Source organism: Anas platyrhynchos, chromosome 3 (assembly GCF_047663525.1).
Source record: "Anas platyrhynchos isolate ZD024472 breed Pekin duck chromosome 3, IASCAAS_PekinDuck_T2T, whole genome shotgun sequence".
NCBI classification, from domain to species: Eukaryota; Metazoa; Chordata; class Aves; order Anseriformes; family Anatidae; genus Anas; species Anas platyrhynchos.
In genome coordinates this window covers 113789659-113812197 of record NC_092589.1, presented here as the reverse complement: position 1 = coordinate 113812197, position 22539 = coordinate 113789659, and the positions used below count along the sequence as shown (strand labels likewise).

Here is a 22539-nt window from a genome sequence, read left to right as displayed (position 1 = left end):
ATGCAGAAGAGGAAAAAGATGATGTCTGGGTGATGAATTGTGTGAAATGAATGTGCTAGCCTTGTTTCAGTACTCAGTAGCAAAAGTTATAATTATGAACGACATTAATGGGAAGACTTGTTGGCTGCCAGTTTACTTGCCAAGCACATAATGAATGATACCTCAATCCTATGACGGCACAACTCTCATACACAGGGTGGTTCTTCCAAAACAAGCTCATGACAGGCAGGTGACGTGCAGGAAGCTTACATGGCCTGCCCTGCATCATTTCAGCAGATAACCAGAGCACATCCATCCCAGGCTACATGGTTGTCAGCTTCACCACCCTCAGCAGTCCCTACTTGTAAAGGAAGGAGCAGAGAAGCCACATCTGCCAAATGCTGAAGGCAATATACTGTTTAGAAACCAGTCTTCTGTGTCTGTCTGCAGCAGACCTGAATAGTATAGCCAAGAATAGAACCCAGTGACCACAAAAATAATAATAATAATAAATAAATAAATTTAAAAAATCATATTAGGTTCAAATATTCCAATGCCATACAAGTATTATCATCAAATCTGATTGAATGGAAGCAATCCTCTGTCAAGGAGAAAACATTTCCTTTTAAAGTCTTCAAATAGCCTCATCCATAGCTGACTATTGCCATCTGTTTCTCCTCAAAAGTGAACCCAACCAAAACGTTTCCCAAGCAGCACAATACAGTGAGTACATGGGCATGTTGAGCCCAGCCACCAGGCCTTAGGGGTGCACTAGGCTCACACGACGAGTCCTGCCAGCTCCCAGAGAACAAAACACAAGAGAGGGGGGCTTAGGGCTGGAACCCAGTCTGTCTCAATTCTCCAAACTGAGTGACTGGATATCTAGTCAAAGACCATGAAGCACTCCAGGAAGCTTACGTCATGAATTTAGAAGAAGGTTTGAACACCTACGGATTTCCCATGCAAATCATGAATTGCTGCATCAGTACAGGCTTCATTTGGGTGACGTGCCCTCTCCCCAGGAATTGACTCCAGAGCATCCTACAGAGCTGAGCTACGAAGTCTTCCCAACACTGGTGCTGTAGGTCTATAAGCTACATTTCTCCTCTTGTGCTCTAGAGGCCCAGGGCATTGGTCCAAGCACTACAAAATGATCAGCTGTACTCTTTAAATGCTCACATAGTCCTCAGTAGAGTCTTGGACCACTCCAACCAGCACTCCCTGGACCAGGGCTGGCAACAGCGTGGACCACTGCTCTCAGGAAGCTGGGATACATGCCATTGATCTGTTTTGGAGAAAAAACATCTGTCTAGATGCAAGTCCTGCTGTGCCACTTGCTCCCAAGACCAGAGCGGCTTTGCCATATTTAATTTCACTGTATTGGTGCAGCCTCTGCACTCTGCGCTGTGCCCTGTCACAACCATTCTTTAACATCTAGCTCAAGAGGTTTTGGTAAGGACTAAGGCCCCCAGTGCACATCACCGTACCTTTCTATTTGCACAAGAGAGAGAAAGCCAGAGTCTGAGCTGATTTAAATCAGCCTGAGAAATCTGGCAAGGAGTCCTGCTCTGCAAAGTGAAGCCAGCTGGAACGTAAGGCTTTCCACTCCATGCTCTGCATCCACAGCCAAAAATCACATGTGGGTAGCATCGCCAAAAACCAAACACCTTTTCCTGTCCTCCCTCAAGTTTTGTGTGAAAACAAACGATGGCCTTCACAGTTGGAAAACTCATATTTCAAGGTAGAGTTTTGTGCTTCAGGAAAAAAATATCCTGAAGTGAAAGAACAGCGTTAGCTCCTGGCAGTGCTGCAGAAAAGTCTAAGGAGAGGTCTACTGGCAAATAGTCAGAGAAGAAGCATGGCAAATCCTGGCTCTAAAAACAACACGTTATGTGGTTTTAGGCAAGTCACGGGATCAACCTGAAGCAACTGCAAAATAAACTTGAGTGTAGAGCATAGCAATAGGGTTGCAAATCACTTTGCAGGGTTGTCTAGTCTCTCCTGGCTCTGTAGCAGGATGCAAGCTAGCTTGCTTGTAAAGACTCCCAGTAATGGAGACCCCACTATTACCATTTGGTGTCTTCCTGTACCTTTCTCTTTTCACAACTGTGATATTTTTCTGAATGTATAACCCAAATTTCCTTTGTTACAGTTTATGTTCTTATCTTCTCCAGCAACTAGGTTAAGAATAGGTAGTTCTCTCCATCTCTGCCACAGCCTATGTCCCTGAAAACTACTAACCTACTCTCATCCTAGTCTTCCATTCTTTAGGCTAAACCACTGCTAATTAGGATTCATATTACAATTGTACCCAAAGGCAGAAATGCAGCTGAAGTCCTTCCTAGAGCCACACAAATGCAGTCTGAGTGTCCCTGCTCCAAAATGCTCATATATGACACAGAAAGGGAAAAGGACAGTAAAATGATCGCAGAAAGAGGTAATTCATCTTTTAAAGGTAGGAACTCAAGCTTATTCTTTTCAACAACTCCCATAGCTGCAAAGGAGATTACAAGGGGCTTAGTACCTAACAAAATTATTGCATTTGAAAATATGGCTATTTCTGCTTCTACAGAGCTGCTAGATAAACTATTTTGAAATACAACCTGCAGATGTATGACTGTTTTTTACAGAGCTGGGAAACACAAAGCAGATCCTCCAAGTCCTCCTCCAAAGCCCTAATCTCAAAACCATTCTTCCTTGTAGGGGACGTAGTAATGATTAATGATATTTTCAAAGTTCTCCGTAGATCATATTTTTCTACAGGAGCTTGAGACAAAATGATCATCACTTGCTTGAAACAGGTACATGCACCCTTCCTTGCAGGGCAAATCTAAACAATAAATACAAGTTTAAAGGATTCTGCACATCAAATTTACTGTACTTGCAAATTTCCTTAAGACAGAGCCATTATTAATTGCCTGAATGGTCAAATTTAGGATTTTCTAAAAATGTCTTCTGAATTAGCATGTGCATTACTGATCACCCATAGGCTTCACTGAACATTCATTCACCATTTTAATTCATTTCTTTTGACATTAGCACACACACAAATTCCCTGCTTGTTGCAATGTTATGCTTTTGCAGCATTTTTCATGCACTGCACTGACATTTAAAATAATTCACGCAGCAGAGGCAAGCATAATTCCAGCATATGAACCAGATTATGCAGGTCTCGAGGACTATATTACAGAGTTAGTGGACCCTGAATACAGTGTAATAAATGCAAAGATAATGCTAATGAACTAAAACAATTCAAAGACAAAACATCTTTAAACAAAATGTAAACGTTACACAGAGTGATTTTGTGTCAGGGTGGGAAATTGCATGTGAGAAAGGAATTAGACAAACAATTTTATGAAAAAAATTTTGTCCTAAAACAACCTCAGGGAAGCAATAATCTTGAATTGTTCAGGTATAAAACCTATCTTCCAACCAGAAATCTGTTTGGGGACAGTCATATACACTGATTGCCTCAGCACACTCAGGTTGATGTCCTCAGTCCATTGGTGCACACAGAACTACGGCAGCAAACCATCCGTCAGCAGGGCAGGAGTCAAGTCAAATTGCTTTTGCAGTAGGCAGAACTAGGGCACAGGGAGGAGGACAGGGCTGTCTTGTGTTGGAAGCAGCAGCACTGAAAAAACAGAGGTCACTGTGGATGAAAAATATGCGGTGTGATGCTCTGACTGTAGTATGCTATTTAGAGGTATAAAGGGGAGGAGTGTTGTAGGGACAGGGGATGTTACTCTCTTGTGTGGCATGGCTGAGACTTTAACTGGAATATTGTGTATAATTCAGGCAGTCCATTTGTTTTAGCTTGAAAAAAATAAATAAAATAAAATAAAATAAAATAAAATAAAATAAAATAAAATAAAATAAAATAAAATAAAATCAGAAGCAGAGAAGAAGCAGTGGAATGATTTAAGACCTGAAGAAAAGCTTTGTGCTGGAAAATGGGAAGAGCATGATGTGCTCTGTGAAAGATGACTTGACCTGATGTATTTTGAGAAAGAAACCATCAGCTTCCAGTGAATGCTTCAGCCTAGCAGAGGTACTCATAACAAGAACCACTGGCTGGACACATCCCAGATTAGAAAAATGGTGCAAGTCTTTAACAGTCTGGGTTGCTCATTGTTACTGTCACTGCCATGGGTGACTTGTCCTTATGAATTCTCCAAATCAGACCTGGACCCCAAGGTGGGATGTGTTTATTGTAATAAGCTTAGTATAAAAGGAACTGGATAAAATATAATAAGGTGTATTAGATCACATTGGATGATCCAGTGGTCCCTTATGGCTTTTAAACTCCGTGAATGAACAAACCTATGACCTTTATAAAACATTAGCTGCACTGCACTGGAAAAGATATTTAAAAGTATGTGTAATGAGTTTCCCATTATGCTAATGTAGGCATCTTCAACTCTGTTTCTAAGACTTAACCTCATATTGTCATAAACATTGTCCATACTGCTCTAGTTTCAGCGTGGCCTGTCTTTGTGATCAGCGATTCTCTGAGATCACTCAACATATGCTTTCAAATGCATTCCCATTAAGAGGGAGCCAAAACTGCCCCCATGCCAGGGACAATACAAAGAGTAAAACATTAGGTTCCTTTCTTCCATAAACTGAAAGTAGAAAGAGGTACATGAGCTATACATACAATGTCAGCATCTGTCCCATTTTCTAACACCCTGTCCACTACCTATCTTTGGGCCCTAAGCCCTCATAGCTGACCCAGCACTGAGCAGGCGGTCGGATTAGAGACCTCCAGAGCTCCCTCTCGACCTGAACTCCTCTATGCCCTATGATCCCATTTTGCTGCATGTCTGTGATGAGTTTCGCATCGAGCACCTTGCAAGAAGCATGGTTTCATTGCACCTGGCTTTCTACCTTGTTCGGCTGTGGGTGCTCTCAACATTGTAGATTGTATGCTTGGAAAATAAATAAATAAATAAATAAATAAATAAATAAATAAATAAATAAAAATAAAAGAAGTAAAAAGTCTACATTCACCTGAGTATATTCATTCACCATAGTATATTAAGCAGGCAATGGAATCTATTACACCTAGTAATAGATGTAATATAGTCTCTCATCAGTCATCACCTCTCATCATGGTCTCTCTAAGACTGCTTAATAAGACCCTTTAACCTAAATTAAAAAATAAAAAATTGCATGTATATTTCATGATGATGCTCTTTTCTCCTAATCCCTGATTTCTGAAGCCTAGTTACAAACTTTCTGCCCTCCTATTTGTCCCACAGAGACATTGTGTAACTTACTGTGCTTTACCCTGGTGTCTTTGAAAATCGGCATGCAGCCCCGCAGACGCCGAGCCCCTCTTTGTTTACTGCCTTGTTATTTTCATTCACTCTCGCTTGCACTTGCAAAGCGAATTGTTAATGGCAATCACATGTGCGTAGGTTGTCACACCCCAACACATGCCTGCCTGTGATTTATAGCCCTCCACTTCCTGGCACACAAGGCAGCCCAACATCTGGTTGTGACTAGTGCCCCATTTTGGTTTGAGGTTCCTTTTCTACCCTGGTGTCTGAAAGCACCGAGGACCAAAACTGACATAGGGAGCAAACCAGCCCATGGTGCACTGGAGCTGGGCTTGAGTCTTGTCATAAAAGCAAGCAGAGAGCAAGAGGCAGAAACATCCAGCCACTAAACACACCTTGTTTAATCCCTGTTTATAGCATTAAGTGAGGGTGCGCACACACCTATGTCCTGCTGACACTCGTGATGCAGCTTGCAAGCCACTCCAAAGTGGTTTATTAAATAAAGCTTATTCTTATCCCTTCAGCTTTAATAATTTGAGGAGTTTCATAGTCAGGTTTCACAGCATGCAGATGGCTTGAAAGTAGAAACTTACGTGATGCAGGGTTAGATCAGGCTGCCTCTTCTTACTATACAACTCAGGCACCCTAATTATCATGAAATCTAAATTCAAGATGATGATGAGCAACTGCCAAAGGCTGAGAGCTTGGCTTGTAACACCGTCAATGAAGAAAAATAATCACTGGTTATACACTGGAAAGTCATAGCAGGCTGACCTCATAATTGCCAGTCAATCAGAAGCATGAAAAAAATCAACTCCTAATAAACATCATTGAGTTGGTAAATCTCAATCCAGTAAATCCAGTTGCAACTGGAGCTATTAAAGACATTTCAGAAGGTTTGTCCATAGGCAATGATTGAATTAGGAACTTAAGAGAGACCTGTCTATGACCTTTTAGAAGTATCCTGTGGCAAAAACTTCTACTCTGCCCCATTATTTAATTACCATGGGAGTTGAATTACCTGTTTAAATGTGCTGGTGTGACATAGCAGGTTCCACACCAGGGTATGTGGTGACCAATGGGTTTTAGCATCAAGAATTGCTTTCATTAATCAGTTTTTGTTCAGTTCAAGATAACAAATATCAGCTCAGATAACAGAAGGATGAAAAATTTTGGTTAATGAGCAAAAAGTCTAAATAACAAACTTTCCTTTCTCTTCCTCCACACCATAAATTGTTAATAATAGTCATGAAAAGACTATTTTGAAGACATACCTATGGCTCATGAGGTTGTAAGCCTCAAGCACAAAAGAACCTTTATTCTAACAAATTCTGACACATGTTGAACAGCATTAAAACTCACCTATGTGCAAGTATGAACATCTGGCCTTAAAAGCAACCCTCGTGGACCCACTTCCTATCACAAGGGGAAGGAGAACTTTCAAAATCATTTAAAATGCACATCTAAGTATTTGGCACCTTTTCTTACAATTGTAAGGGTGCCGTGGCTGCTATGCCTATGCTTATAAATAAGAGTGGTCAGGGCTCATTCTCTGACCCTCAGGGCAATACGCTCAGCACAGCTTGTGTCCATATGGCTCAACTTTCTCCCTTGCATGCTCCCACACAGCATGGTTTCATTCATAATGCTTATAGGGAAGAGCTTCTGGCCCACATTCACTCCCAAGCCTGGACAAGGGTTAGAGAGCACAGGGCAAAGCCAAGGCAAAAAGCACAGCAACAGCTCCAGTGCTTGAGTCAACACCTTGGACCTTTGCAGCTTGCTAGTATGGATGCAGCCAGAGAGAGAAATCAAGAGATTCAGACAAGAAGTCACGTGGCTGTGTATTTAATATAAACAGAGTTTGATCAGGGGTGGGCTAAAGTCAGATTCTGGGATGCCAACACTGTAGAAATAAAATTAAAGTTCTGCCTTCCTTCCAGTTAATGAGGTTACATTATGAAAGTACTGCGACAGCATATTCTTATTTAGCACCTATTTATATGCACTATCACATATTTCTCACTTATTGTTGATAAGTAAGCTGACTCCTAAATTTTAATCTATTCAAACGTCATCATCAACCAATTTTGCAAATAAAACTTATTTTCAGAGCAAAGTTGGTTTCCTACTGTGCAGCTATTCAGAAAGCTGTGGGAACACCCAACATTCATTCTACACAGTATTCCCCTGTCCTGGGAAAGGTGTCTGGGGGAAGGAAGGCTCCATGTGCCTCTAGCACGAAAGTCAAAATGAAATATTCTTGAAAGATGCACTGTTCGCTTCGCAGCATTAGAGTCAAATGCTGTGTGGTCTTGAGAAACAGAGCTGTGCTGCTTCTCAGAAAACGAGGAAAGAAAAATGAGCAGTAGCTTTCAGAGTGACCATTGTGTGTTCTAGCATTTCATTTATGGTTTGCCTTCACCAGAGGATTAATTTGCTGTTAATCTGAACACTCCCTATTCAGAGACTACACATCAGCAGTGTCTTGGAAAGAATAGTGTCTCCCAGGACTTTCTCATAATCAAACTACAGAAACATGGTGTGCTATTAGGGCAGGAACTAAACTAGCTGGAAAAGAGTTTAGACTGTAGTTATCAATGATTCATTTTTCACAGGGAAAGGATACATCAAGTGGGGTTTTGCAGAGGTCAGTCCTAGATCCAGTCCTAATGAAAAATATTTGTATGTTCCCGGACACAGAGTACCTGGATGATGACCAGGATGCTGGAATACAGATAATGTTTATTACATTTGCAGATGACACCAAATGAGGAAAGACTGTAATAAAGGGAGAAGAGAATTCCACGTGCTCATGACAGGTTGGAGATACAGACAAGTCCAAGATACCAAAGTCAGGCAGGAACAATCCACTACACACATACAGGAGAGCTGCTCACATGGCAGTCGTGCAGGTAACAAGGATGAACATCAGCTAGTGATGTCAAGCAGCTAATGGACCTCAGACCAGAATGTCTGAACCCTTTCCTCCTGCTCAGCATTGAAAAGACCTCAGCTGAAGTATTGTTCCTGGTCTGGGTCTCTCACTTGCAAGTGAAACATGGAACTTCACAAAAGAATATAATGGATTAGACAACGTTCACACACTCACCACACAGCAGAAGACTGAGAAGGAATGGGAGACACAAAAACTGGCTTCAGAACTATGAAGGTTGCTAGACAGCAGAAAGAAATAATGGTTTTTGTGCTCACTTGGAAACATGAAAAATAATGGGCTAAGAGAAACTGCAGCAGGAAAATTTAGGTTGGTCATTAGGCAAACACTTCCAATGGGAAGGAGGGCATTGGGAATACACTGCCACAAGTGTCTCCTGACAGAGAATTTCTGTCAGAATTGGTCAGTGCCCATCCTGCTTGCTGACACAAAGGTAGACTAGATGAGTTTCTGAAAGGAGCTTACAGTTGTCTGACTCAGAGTGAAGCAGTTGCTCCTCCACTTGTACAAGAAGATCCTGACAAAGCCGGCCTGTGTTGGCAACTTTAAATTGCCTGCTGGCCATTGATACATCATTATGATGCATCATTCTCAGTTTCCCAGTCACTTTCCCCAGACCTCCAGAGTCTTCCAAATCAGTCCAACCTAATTCAGTCCCAGCTGCCTGCTTGCTCATCACATTCACTTGTCTGATTAAATGACTCAGCTTTGATTGTCTCTGTTCTCCCAGTTGGCAATGATAAGGTCTATGTTAATTCACCAAGGTATCATGCTGCCAGCTGACTAGGAGCTCTTACTTAAATAGTTTTTAACCTTATAAGGATGGCAGAAAAGCATTTAAGTTAGGGATGCAAGTGGAAAACAAATCTGTATAGAGGGAGCTACTTAAAAAGGTGAAACTCTAGCTCATCAACACAGCTCAGCCAAACAAGATTCAGTGAGAAAAGGACTGGAAGAGGTCATTTCAGTTTTCAACTCCTTACAGACATGTTAAATGTGCACAAGAAACTATGTCTAAATTGATTTCCTTCATACTTCCCCATGCAGCAAACCAATCCCAGAAAAGAGAGGATGTTTCAAACCTACACCATGACACACAAAAAAAGCAAGAACCACCAGAAGCACTCTCCAAGTACTACTGGGGATTTTGGCAGTGCACATATTCAGAGGATTGTACAGAGCATTTCTGTACCCCAAAACATACCTCAGCAGGATTAGACCTCCCAGATACTGAACATGAGGAAGGCAATGCCATGAATTACCTTTGCCTTGTCACAAGTCCCATCCTGTCCTACCTCCCTTTCCTAAGTTAATAAGGACTCTGATTTTAAACAGATAACTTCTAATTAGCATCTCTTACTTGTGAGAGTTAAATTGTTTGATTGCTATTTTCAATCGGTATAAAAACAAGTAGCCAGCAGGCTCATAGGTTTCATCCATGAAGAAAGAAGGCATTTATATTCACCTTTTGCATTTCTGCCTTGGAACAATGAATTGTTATCTCCTCGTAGTAGGATTAAGTGACCCCAACATCCACCTCCATATCTTCATTCTGTTCCTTGGGAGCTACTCAGATAAACAGCTAATCAAATTGTATTTCCTTTCCTTTCTTCTTGCTATTTGTTTCAGAGAAGCACATCTACACATCCAATTACTGAGCAATGCATCCTGCCTTGTCTCACCCCAGCCCAATGCTCATCCAATGCAGTTTATCAAGCAGAGCGTAATTTGGATGGGAGCTTTCATAGTGCAACATTTGTAAATCATCACCTAAATGTTTCAGAGTGCCAAAGCCGAAAATAACCAAGCAGTCAGCAAGTGACCAGCAGTGACCTGATTCTGGCAGTCAGCAGTGTTGTTCTCGCAGTGGATGTTGCTTGACACCTAACCCAAATAAATGCATCATCCTGGCAAAGCAACGAGAATAAGAAAAGATTCAGACAAGCCAGCCTTTCTCTACAATCAACACCACAGAGAGAAGAGTGCGTCAGAGTTGTGACCACTGGCATGAAGGATTTTGCTGGAGTTACCACATCAGCCCTAGAAAAGAAAAAGCCGTAAGGTTGGTCCCAGTTGTCCAGGAGAAGGAAACCCTTGGTGCAGCAGAATGTTCTCTGCCTGCTTTTTTATGCACGGTTTTATTTCTCACTCTGGGAATACCACTTCAGGTAAGATTTACGACACAGCAATCAGGCACACAAATTTCACTTCAGGGAGAAGGTAACTGCTTAACATTAGCAAAACGAGACAAAAAAAAAAAAAAAAAAAAAAAAAAAAAAAAGTATTGCCCAGGTACCTTGCTAAACCCATGCCAGGTTAGCATCAGCTGTATCAGCTGTGCGTGCCTGGGAATGTCACCAGGTCAGCAAAGCATCCCTTAAGGTCCCATATCGTGCAGTGGCCTCTTGCACAAAGATCAGCACTCACAGATGCTTTGCATCAAAAAAAAAAAAAAAAAAGAGCATGCAACCACCTTCTGCAACCTTGTCAGTGGAGCTAAGGAACCAAGGGATTCCCATCCAAAGCCCAGCTCCGCCTGATGAGGTCTACACCCAAAGTTAATCATTTCCAAGTCCTGAAAGGACAAGAGAGTCCAGATGAAGGAAATGTCCTCTCCTGGGGAAGCTGAGCAGCTAAGCCCAAAAGCTGTAGGGCAGAATCTCTGCTGTTACTCGGAGTCTCACCCCAAGATGAGCAGATGTGAGTTTTGCAGCCCAAGTGAGCAAGGACTGTATCCGTGACGGCAGCTCTGATGCTCCACACAGCTGATTTTCTCTCAGCAGCAGTATTGACCAAAACCTGGCCAGCTGTCCAAGAAAAGCCCACAACCATTTTGTTGTTTCAGTCACCAGCTGCACGAGGCAAACACCCACATGACGTCTCAAGCAAGGCCTGGTCACAGATACGGAAAAAGAGCTGGCAACACAGCTCCTGCAGCCTTCGAGCTGGGAATAGGATAAGTCCTGGGTCCTGGTCGAGTTCTGCTTTTAGGCTCTGAGTGCCAAATTCATGTGCACCTCAGGAAGCAGGGATGAGAACCCAGGCTTTCCCTCACCCATATCCTGTGTCTGAACCCAGGCCCAAATTGCACGTGCTTTGTGAGGGGGCAGCCCAAGAAATTTGGGCACACCCAAGCACCTCAGTGCTCATGTGGATCAGGATTTACGTCCTTCTTTGTCCCGGTTTTCCATAAAAGCAGGAAAAAAGTTATTTCCCAGCACCCAAAGGCGAACACAAAGATTATGAGTGACAGCAAGCATGCCCCATAAGTGGCCCTCATAGACAGGCATGGCCTTTTCCATCACAACAGGCACTGCAAGAGGAATTAAAACACATCCACATGCCCTCGGACTTCAGAAAGAACCAAGTCTTGATCCGTCCTCTGAAGTGGAAGTCACAAACTGCTGGGCTTTTCATAGCACGCATCAAAAATCATCCTGGGGAAAGAGGTGCTACAGAACTGCTGCCATACTGGTCTAACAGGACAGTGCCATGCTTTTGCTGGCCCCCATTGCGGTGTTTTTATGGTTTTCTTGCTTTTCTTTCTGCCCTCTTTCATGGTCCCCTGGAGTTTCAATCAAAATTGCATTTCCCTGCTTTTCATTCCCCCCCCTTTGCATTCCGGGAAGGAAAACAAGGCCAGGCTGGCTGTAAAAAGGCATTCTCGCAGCAAAGGCAGCACTTTGCAATAAAACTGAAGAGGCCTGGCTGTGCTGCCTGCGCTTCGCTTCCCTGCTTTAGGACACATCTGCAGAGAGACGGCAGCCCCGAATGGGTGACATAAATAATAAGGAATAATTCTTAATAATCGAGCAACTGCAGCCTTGCCAAAAAAGTAGCCTATCCACCCACTCCAGCTACCGCACACTTACAAATATGCTGATCTCCAGAGCCCCCTTCCACCCCCACAGCTGGTAACTGAACCAGTCCCAGGTTTGATTTTTCTCTCAGTTGACTTGTTTATTGCCAAATTCCTAAACTGAAAAAAAAAAAAAAAAAAAAAAAAAAAAAGCACTTTTCAAACGTGATTTATGAAGTGCCTCTAAGTAAGCACACGCATGTACACATAAAAACACACAGGGCTGTGGTTCCAGCTGTACGGGAAAAGCAGCAACAGGAACTCTCACTACGTAATAAAATCTACCTGAGCAAACCCTTTTCTTTGTCTGCAGAAGCTTGCGGTCAGATCTTCGGGGAGAGGCATAACTGCATTGCTTCATTAGCTTCATTCTGGTTTTGAAGTGTTGCTTTTTGGTTGTTCAGTTTCAAAAAAGTTTTTTTTAAACATACACACACACAATGAAAGACAGCTATCAGGTTTTGATCATTTTAAATCACCATCCCTGCATGTCCAAATAGCTTAACAGCCCCAGCTTTAAGCCTTTACAAGCACCTCTTATCATCAAAGAGGAAGGCTGTGTAATTTTTATTTTAAAGGGTAGGAGGAAAGCATATTAATCTTCATCCTATCTTTAGTTAACAATAGTGCTGTGTACCTTGTCCCAAAGCAGCAGTCATTGTCCAAGATGCTCTCACAGCTATTAGTAGAGCAGCAGCTCTTACATCACCCATGTAAACTCAATGTGCAAGTCACTGGGAAGCAAACCAAGGTATGCAGCAAAGAATAGAGCTCTCTTGCTGAAGCTTGCAAGCTGCAGCTTACAAGTAAAGCATTTCAAGTCCCAGGAAACACACCATGGTAAAGCCCAGTCCAACAAAGATGCTCTGATAGGGATCAGCAGCCCCTGCCCAGCTCTGATAAGGAGCACAGTTTTGCATCCCCAGAGTCCATGCTCTGAGCTTTGCCCTGGCTCCTGCTCTCCTCCCTAGGCCTGTGGAAGTTCAGATATTTTTAGCTGCTTGCTACGAGTGAAGGAATGTCTTTTCCTAAGTTACCTCATTCACGAGGGCAGCTCTGCCAAGACAAACAGGTCCAAAGTGTGATTACACCGAGTCCAGCCAGGGGAGAGAGCTCGCACCGCATTAATGTGCATGCTCAAATCATAAGTACCTGGAATTATTAGTATTTATGGTGCATGAAATGACATTCTTGACTTCCTCACCTGGCCACACAGACAGGAGGAGGAGGCAATTTCAGCTCCTTCCTGCCCTTATGTGGCTGAGCAGCTCTGAATGCGAGTGAGGAGCCCTGAAAGCAGCCCTGCAAGAGCATGGAGTCATCATGGGGTGCTCCCCAAGCTGCAGCCTTTGCAGGAACACATGCCAAAGGGATAGCCAGTGGCCAACAACAGCTCAGTTTCTCGCCTGGGGAAATCTGCTCACCCCCAGGCTCACTGTGTTAATCACACACTCACCTTCATGTGCCTTCACTCTGAATAACCCCTATATAACACTATTGTGCCTCAAACACCAACTAATTAACCCTTAAAAGCACCACCTGTGTTGTAAAACCAGCAAAGCATTTACCTTTCACAAGTGACAAAATTAAACCTTGAGAGTCAATTGATTTGCCCAAGGCCAACAAGGCAAATCAGTGTCAGAGTAAACTAAAGGCAGCCAAGATGTCTACAACTTCCTCGTAAGGGGGTGTCGAGAGGCAGGAGACCTTTTCTCCATTAACACCAGTGACAGGACCCGCGGGAATGGGGTTAAGCTGAGGCAGGGGAAGTTTAGGCTTGACATAAGGAGGGGGTTCTTCACAGAGAGAGTGGTTGCACACTGGAACAGGCTCCCCAGGGAAGTGGTCACTGCACCGAGCCTGTCTGAATTTAAGAAGAGATTGGACTGTGCACTTAGTCACATGGTCTGAACTTTTGGGTAGACCTGTGCGGTGTCAAGAGTTGGACTTGATGATCCTTAAGGGTCCCTTCCAACTCAGGATATTCTATGATTCTATGATTCTATGTCCCACAGCTGCCTGTGTGATCCCAGGTCCATAGGATGTGTAAGTTTGGGGGAACAGGGCTTCTCTGCTTCTAGGGGACAAACCCATTCAAGGTGTCCAGACATAATCTGCCTACAGATCCCATGTAAGCACTGACAATAACTACTCAGAGCTCTGGCTTAGATACTTCAGCCGTGCCAGGCAGGGAAATGTACTTATCAAATGTTTACACTACCTTTGTAATTGTCCTACAGGTGACAACATGCAAAGAGACAATGACATCCATCCCCTGCAAGGGATGTGTGCTCATCATGGTGTGCCTCATGCACAGCATTTGTCATCCACTCAGCAGCGACAAACTCGTTATCATCAACAACAAAAAGGCTTAATCCTTTTCCAGGGAGTTCTTGTCTGCAAAATCCTCTTTATGAAAGACATATGTGAACCTGCCAGTTGGGCCAGATGCAGAAAGCCCTGGTAAATGCAGGAATGAGTGTTCACTCGCAGAAAATTGGCAAGAAATAACGGGGAGATTCAAACAATGAAAGAAGTAAATCACTTCAATATGACAGGCTGGATTTGAGAAAGATTTCAGGCCACGGACATAGAAATCAAAGACCATCATCTCTGTCAATCCCAAAGGAACATCAACCTTGCCTTTCTCCGGAGAGTAAAGCTATAAGCCAAGGTGAAGTGAATTGAGAGTGAGAAAGGGAATGATCCCTATTCAGTGAGGCATACTGCAATAATCAGGTACTGGGGACTTAATTTAAAGCAGAGATCAAATTCTACAAAGCAAGACGAAAAGGAGAAGTAATAGTAAAGGAATGCTGTGAGCAACAGGAAACCCCAGGCAGTGACGAGGCTTGCTGAGCACTGCACAGCCCATACAGCGCTGCCTGCACCTGAGAGGAGCTTTCACACTGCCCAGATATTCCATTCCCCTGCCAGACTGTGCGCATGATTTTTCTTTTCATTAGCCAAGATCCAAATCCAGCATTTAATGAAAGCTCGAAGACTCTCTAACCAGCAGGAATACGAAAGATGCCAGAGTAATTTCTGGGTTAGGATGAAACAACGGGAAGTTTGGGAGGTCGGAGTCTTACCTTGGATTCCTGGCAGCACAGCGCTCCAGCCTCTCCCCTCCTTAATGCCTGGGGGCAAGGAGAGCCTTTTGCTTTTGTTAGGGTACAAATCCTACATGTTGCAGGCACAAATGGAGCTGTTTGCACCTCCAGCACTAGCAGGTAGCTCACCAGCCTTTGGTGAGCCTGGGCAAGAAGAGAGGGCAAAGCAGAGGGTTGCAAGGAGCAAGAAATGTGGGCACAGCACCACATCTGTCAAAGAAAACACCAAAGACAGCTTTTAGGCTTTTGAGCCTTTTGCTGGGGAGGCTGAGTTGGGAGGGGTGGGGGGGGGGTGGAAAGGGCTGTCACCACTCCTTGCACCCCAGCACCACCCACCCTATCACACCCACTCAGCACCAACCCTTGACCCCACACCACTTCCAGCACCTTCTCCCACCCTCAAAAATAAATGCATGGGTGGCGACAAGCCTGAAAAATGAACCAGCACGGAGAACTCCAGGCTGTTATCACTCATCAGTACCCATATTTTTTAGAGATAAAACATCCCTTTTATTGAATCCAAAGCAGTGCTCTCTTGATCTGCCAAATATCACTGTCCTCCTCACCAGCTCTGCAAAGATACAAGATCCTGGTAGTATTAACTCTCAACCTTCTTTTATTTTATTTTTTTAATTACCTTTTCAAAATCATTACTCCATTCTTCTCTCAAACAGCTCATTACTTCAATTACCTTCTTGTAAGCTTTCATTTCATGGTAAAATGTTCCCAGAGTTCCTTTCCAACCAAAATAATAGCAATTACCTTAGGAATTAGCTTCCTTCTTAGGTGAGTTTTGGCTATTTACCTCTCTCTCTAGCAATATAAACGGTCTGCAAACCAACCACTTTCGACTCTTACTATAACTTGGGAAATCAGGACTACATTTTGGGGAAGGATACTGAGATTAAGAAAATATAAAATATATATATAGCATTGCACGTTGTTCATCCACCACCTCAAAGCAGTTTTGGGGTAAAGTGGCATATAATTGTTTCAGCCTTCCAGTTGCCTTTCTCCCACGCAAGATGTCAAACTTTCTTTGTGAGCTACGGGGATGATCTCACAGGTTTCTAATCGCAAACATTTCTGTTGTGGGTGACTGTGAGTGATGATTCAAACTATGCGAGCCCTGTTCCGATCCAGGAGCATAAAACTGCAGCCGCTGCTGCTTGGACTGTGGCCACTGCTTAGCAGAGCAGAAACACACCGCGGATCCCGGGAAAAGCAAGAGGGAGTCATTTGTGCAACATGTGAAATTTACACAAAGCTGGGGGATTTGTGCAGGCAGAGCAGAGATGGCGATTCCAGCACCATGGGCTTGGGCATCAGCACAATCCTGGCTCATGCAGTGATCCCCTGCCACCCTTCCTCCTTTTGTGGGATGCTCCCTTGGGCATCCCACTGTTGAGGCAAAACACCCAGGAGATGACTTGTTTCAGCACTAGAGGCTCAAGGTTTAAAATTGCTTTTTTTTCTAGCCACATCCATGCAGAAAACCAGCATCTCCTCCATCTTCAGCCCTTGGAAGTCCCGTCCATGCCTACAGGTTGCCACTAGCTCAGGAGGAAAACACAGGCACTTTCACATCTCCTTCTGTAGTTCTGGTTCCTATGCTATCCATCTCCACTATTTATCATGGAGAAATCAAGCTGTATATTTGAAAAAATCTATCAGCTGTCTGACATTTGAAAATCTATGTACAGCGCTTGTCTTCTCATTACCCTGTTTACTTTACAACCTTGATTTCATTGAAATGACATTTCAGAATATTGATTTCACTCAAATGGCAAATAAATTGGTCTTTCTTGAAGAAAATGAAATATATATATATATTTCATAATCAACAGATAGGAAAATCTCTTTGAGTCAGCCTTGAATCATGGAAAAATGGCCCCATTTAAGAGGGCCATGTAGTATTGTACAACTCAGGAGACTGAGAGCTAGTGCCAGTGCCTGGGGGTTCAAATCCTGTTCACAGCCCAGCATCATAGGACCCATTTATTCAGACCTGTGTTTTCACAGTTCCCAGCAGTGATGATGAAAAGCCCTGCAATAAAACTCAGCCTTTAATTCTTTTCTCACTGTGCCACCAGCTCTACCATTCTCTCCGTTAAGCTCTTGGTAAAAAACAAGAGCTTGGGACTGGACCTTCTCCAGTGGATGGAGAAAGTACGTGACATTGGCTCATTTTGTACATTAACATTTTGCCAGTAACACTGTGTCAGTGAGAAGTGTGGAAAATCACACACCTGCATCTGACATGGCTATACAAACAAAGCACCTCATGCAGGGGCCAGGAACCCTATTTCCTGCTATAGCTTCTCCTTCCAAGCAGTAGAGTAAAAACTACATGGGCAAAAAAAACCTTCTGGCAGAGATTAATGATGTCTTTATTGGGCAATTTATTAAAAGAGCTTGGCTGTTGGAGTTGTAAATCCAGGTAAGTAAAGCAACCCTTTATTTGGAAAGAAAGAAGAAAGTGTCATTACAAAGGATATATATTGCATTCATTGCAGGGCAGTGAACAGTCATTAGAGATGGCTCCACCTTTTCAATCACTCAGAAGCACTAAAATCCTCTGGGCATCATGGTCCACGTGTCTTCCCACTCTGTTCATGGGCTTATCATGAGTGGTAACCCCTGCATATCCCTCATTGCCCTTCCAAAGGGAGAAGGCACCACTGCATCCAAAGAAAAGGGCTGTGCAAGGCCCTGCAGACAGAGACTCCAGCTGTGAATCTTCATACCAGGCAAAGGACTGGAGGCGTATTGAGCCAAGATATACAACCAAAATGATTTCCAGTGAAGCAAAGAAGCGGTGAGGTGGGAACTTCCCCTGCAGAGCTTCCCCCAGAGGAGATAGCTACCAGCCGCTGAGCTGCCTCTGATAAGTGCTACCAGCTGCTCATTGCTCCTTGGTTATTACCACTCATCAAACGGCCAGCAAAAGAGAGAGATTTGGGGTTTCTCACAGGGAGAGTCACTCGTAATTCCATTACAACAGACAGAACATGGAATGGGAATATGCTGATGCACGAAGCACTGGAAATACCTGCAGATGGGTTAGAAAGACTGTCCCTCTCCCATGGGTCACAAGATGCCCCTCTCTCTTCAAGTATTTCCAACACTGCCTTAATTAAACAAAGCAACCAGATTGCTTTACAAACCTTTAAACCTGCAAACACACCTCTGATATATTCTGAACGGCTTTGGTTCAGTTGCAAAAGAGGAGTGCTGCAAGACTACGTCACACACTAGGCTGAGGACATAAATATGGGCTCAAAGCCCTAATCCACTGCCCAAGCATGTTGGTAATCACCTAACCCTGAGACAAGCATCCTCCTAGACCTGCTACAAAGAGGTAGGTCAGGACAAGTCATAGTTTGAAGCCACCTGTAACACGATTAGACCTGCACGCTTCTTCCCAGGAGACAAGGTGGGAGGAAAGCCCCAGAAAGTCTGCTTTCCTCCAGCATCACATCCCAGCACCTGCTGGCAGCATGACACAAGAGGAGAGCACCTTCTCAGGCAGGCTGCAGCCTTGGCCATGTCACAGAGCTGTTACCTGCTGCCTCCTAGCCCAAGTGTGTGCCTGGGCAGTCACAGCAGTGTCTGCACAGACAGAAGACACACTTGGCCAAACCTCAGCCTTCAGTGGGAGCACACAAGATAAACAGAGCAGTGGAGGCTGTGTCAGCTACTTCTCCAGTGTGTCTTGGCCCTGGGCAAGAGAGATTTCTCACAGACGTAGGAGAACTTTCTCTTTGGAGTATCTGCAACCTGGTGCAAAGCTGATGGACATCTGTACCTCCTTGTGCTACTCCTGTGCTTACCAATAAAAACATATAAATGGCTTTAGTAAGTACTGTCCTAAAAGAATGACCACATCACATGGCAAGTTCCAAGTGTCAAGACTGAAACAGGGCCCTAAAAAGCCTACAGTGACAGCTCAGGTAAACGCTTAAGTCTCGATCTATACACAATAGGGGGGGGGCAGGAAACAAGTAGCCCATTCTGTAGGTATCTGCCTATAAAATGCTGTCATTGCAATGTTCTTTTCTGCTCCTGATCCATCTGCAGGAAACTTTCAAATACTAAAAGCTATTAATTCCAGAAACAATAAATTATCTACAAGGAAAAGGGAGAAGAGGCAGCTCCTTTAATCTCCTAATAAAGAAGCAAAGGAAATTGCATCATACCCAGATGGGAGACTGATGTTGGCTTGCCAGACAGACGGAGGGATCGGTACGTTGGCATTAATGGCATCACTTTCACAGATCCAGACAGACAGACACCAGCTACAGAGGAGAAGCCAAAGTGAATCCAGCTCCCTCTTGGCCACCACCCTGGAGGCTTGACTCAGTTTTTGTGTCTGGTTGTTATTTCTCATGCAAAGTGAATCAAAACCCTGACCCTAACCATCTTCACACATGGCAGGGAGTGAACTTTGCTACTCAGACACATTTCTGGTGCGGTTCTCAAACAACACGGGAAAGGAAAGTTAGGATTCTTTATCCCCCGAGTGTCCAACCCAACAACTCTACAAAGTGAGACTGAGCTGCAAAACCACGTTTGTCTTCATTTTCAGCGCAAAGTTAAAGAAATGAAAACCAGCTTTTTGCCTGAGTTTTCTTTTTTAGTGCCACTATCTTTTTCTTTTTAATCCATTATCTCGTCAGTAGCAACAGTTTATTTTCTGGCCCTCTTCCACAAGCTCTCCCGGTCACATAGTGGCATTTGTTTTAATGTAACAAATATGGTTGTTAACCAAAAAGAGGCAGACGTTTAGGGAAGGTTCCCTACACAATCCCAAACCCCCTTTTCCCGAGGTTACCTCTGTCTGAATTAAGTGCATTTAAAAAACAAAAGTAACCACTCCAGAGAGCAACAGATAACCATGACATAGTGGAGAATGATATCCTCGATCCTTCTGGTCATGCCCCTCACCATTTGCACCTCACCAAAGTGGAGTAAGAACTCCCAAATCAGAGCAGCACCATTTCAGATGTGGCCTCCCCTGTCTTAACCAGGAAGCAGGGTAAGAAATGGAGCCTGGATGCTTAGGAAATAATTATCTGAATGATGTTTTCACCTGGAGCAGGAGTTTTCTGTACATCAGCACCCCTAAAGACTTAACATATGGAGCCCCAGTATGCCACTAACCTTAACCCAGCTGTAACTTGGAGCCGTAACTCTCCAAAAAAAAAAAAAAAAAAAAAAAAAAAAAAAAAGGAAAAAAAGACCAGAAATCAACAGGAAGCTTCTGCTTTCACAACCCACTAAATGAAGGCAGATGATCTGCCACTGCCTAAGACCAAGCTCACAGCCAGTTACTGAAAAGCAACCGAGAAGTACTATTGCTCATCTGAGCCCACCAAAGCCCTGATACACCATCTGCTTTTGCTCCATCACACATCCTAACAGCAGTTTCATGCTCGTTGGGGAGCATCCTCCTGCACAGATGGCAGAAGAGTTGCTGCTGCTCACTCCGCTGATTGAAGGTCTGGTTTTAGGGAGCAGTTCCTCACGTTGCCCAAATCGGCCATTCACAAGGAGCTGCTGGAAAGCTGGGTGCAAAATCACATCCACATGTAGACCTAACCCTGGAAAAGCAGCACAGCCATTAACAGCCGTGACAAAGGGCTCCAGATTTCTGTAGGACCCTCGACACTTACATAGCAGCCTGAGTGACTTGCCACGGCTGAGGTTAACTCCAAAGGGCCACAGCAGGAAGAAAAACATTTGAAACTAGGGGCAGGAATATTTATTAGCCAAGAGAAAAACCTCCCTCTCCATTGGGATCTGCCCGGGTAAACACAGAAGACACAAATCAACCTAATTGCCCAGCCAACCCCTCACCCCACATCCAGCCAGTGCATGGAGCCAGCCCCCTTTGCTCTCTCCGGCAGGAGACTCTGCAGCTTTCCTTCTCTGAAGTTTGCTTACATTACTTGCTCCCTTTGCTGACATTGGCAGCTTGCTCAAGCCTTAGCAAAACTATTTTTTCTTGGATATACTTAATCTATCTTATTTTTATCCCATCTGTGAGAAAAAAACGGCCGCAGCGCAAACAGATCTGCTCAGCGATGCTGCCAGCCCCGCAGCTCCCATGACCTCCTCGCTGGGTTGCTGCAGTGTTTGCTGTTTGTCTGGTGCTGCTCTGGTGCACTCACCCATGTCCTATCCCTAATGCAGCGTGCATTTTTAGAGTTCTCTGAAAGGCCTCTTCAAGGTGAATTAACCGAGTCCCATGCATGTTGGAGTGTGGCCTTCCAGCCATTTCTTTTTCCATATAAAGTTTTAAATAGATTTAGGCTGAAAATCGTACTGAGATTTTCTCATGTGTTCTCCACGTGTAGAACTTGCAAATGAAGGTGGCTGCCCTCCCTGAGAGATGCTGCTACGGCTCAAGGTGTCCCAAATGAGGGCACGTGGACCACTAATGGCACACACACAAAAGGATTTAGGGCCAAGGAAAGGGAAAGTAATGGCTGTGCCCATGTCAGCTGCTGGTGATGGTGGAACAACCCCTGCCAAGGATGGTACCACCTGCAGAACAAAGGTGGGATGCTTGCTGTAACTGAAATGGGAATTAATTCAGGGAAAATCTATGGCTGCTTTTATCCAGGAAGATGGACTGAATGGTTTCAGTGGTCTTTTCTCACCTTTTATTTAGGAACCTAGGGAAATAGCTGGGTTTGCCCCCTTGGTGATGGCAGCCAGGAGGCTGGCATTTTAATTTCTCAGGTGAATGTTCCTCTGACAGATCACTTCATTGCCTTGGGGGAGGAGAGAATTTCCCCTGCAGGAAAACAAAACGTCCATCACTTTTGCTTTACACTCCTAAAGAAGGAGAAAAGAGGAGAGGTTGCTTCTGTCCCTGGGATGCATGGCTGGGCTTTCACAAGGGCACAGCATCCTTCTCAGCCCAGCGTGTCCCATGTTCCCCTCCCTGCGTGGTCAGCAGAGCGATGGCTGGCCCATGCAGGGCTGTGATGGCTTCTCAGCTGCTGGAAAGGTCTCCAGGACACAGAGAAGGCAAGGCTGTTTGTCTCCTTCCACCACCCCAGGCAGCACTGTGCTCGTATGAAGCCTATGGTTCAGAGACAAATGGTGTGCTGTTATCACAAGGAGATCTGCAAAGCCACTGCAAGCAACTGTTTGTAAATCCATGCGTGTTTGTAAATCCAAACATTTGTAAGCCCCTTCTCACCAACTGGAAATATTTGAGTCAGTGACCGTGGCAGGCGAATACCCGTAGTATTTACAGGAAGGCAGAAAGACATCATCCTTCTTTTTTAAATCAATATTTTTAACCAAAATTGCCTGAAGTAAATCAGTATAGCA

The 22539-nt window shown here is 44.0% G+C and overlaps 1 protein-coding gene across 5 annotated transcripts in view; it reads right to left on the bottom strand.

Moving 5' to 3' along the window:
• Positions 1-22539, bottom strand: part of EVA1A (eva-1 homolog A, regulator of programmed cell death) — a 202943-nt gene that overhangs the window by 30208 nt on the left and 150196 nt on the right. The window contains exon 1 of one of the 5 annotated variants that reach the window (XM_072036520.1): positions 19392-19473. The exons of 3 other annotated variants lie outside the window; for them this stretch is intronic. In XM_072036520.1, the coding sequence (XP_071892621.1) occupies positions 19392-19458 (67 nt within the window). In that variant the 5' untranslated portion in view covers positions 19459-19473. Of the gene's footprint in view, positions 1-5261; positions 5311-19391; positions 19474-22539 lie in introns of those variants that run through there. One more of the 5 variants, XM_038177427.2, reaches the window with a different exon arrangement.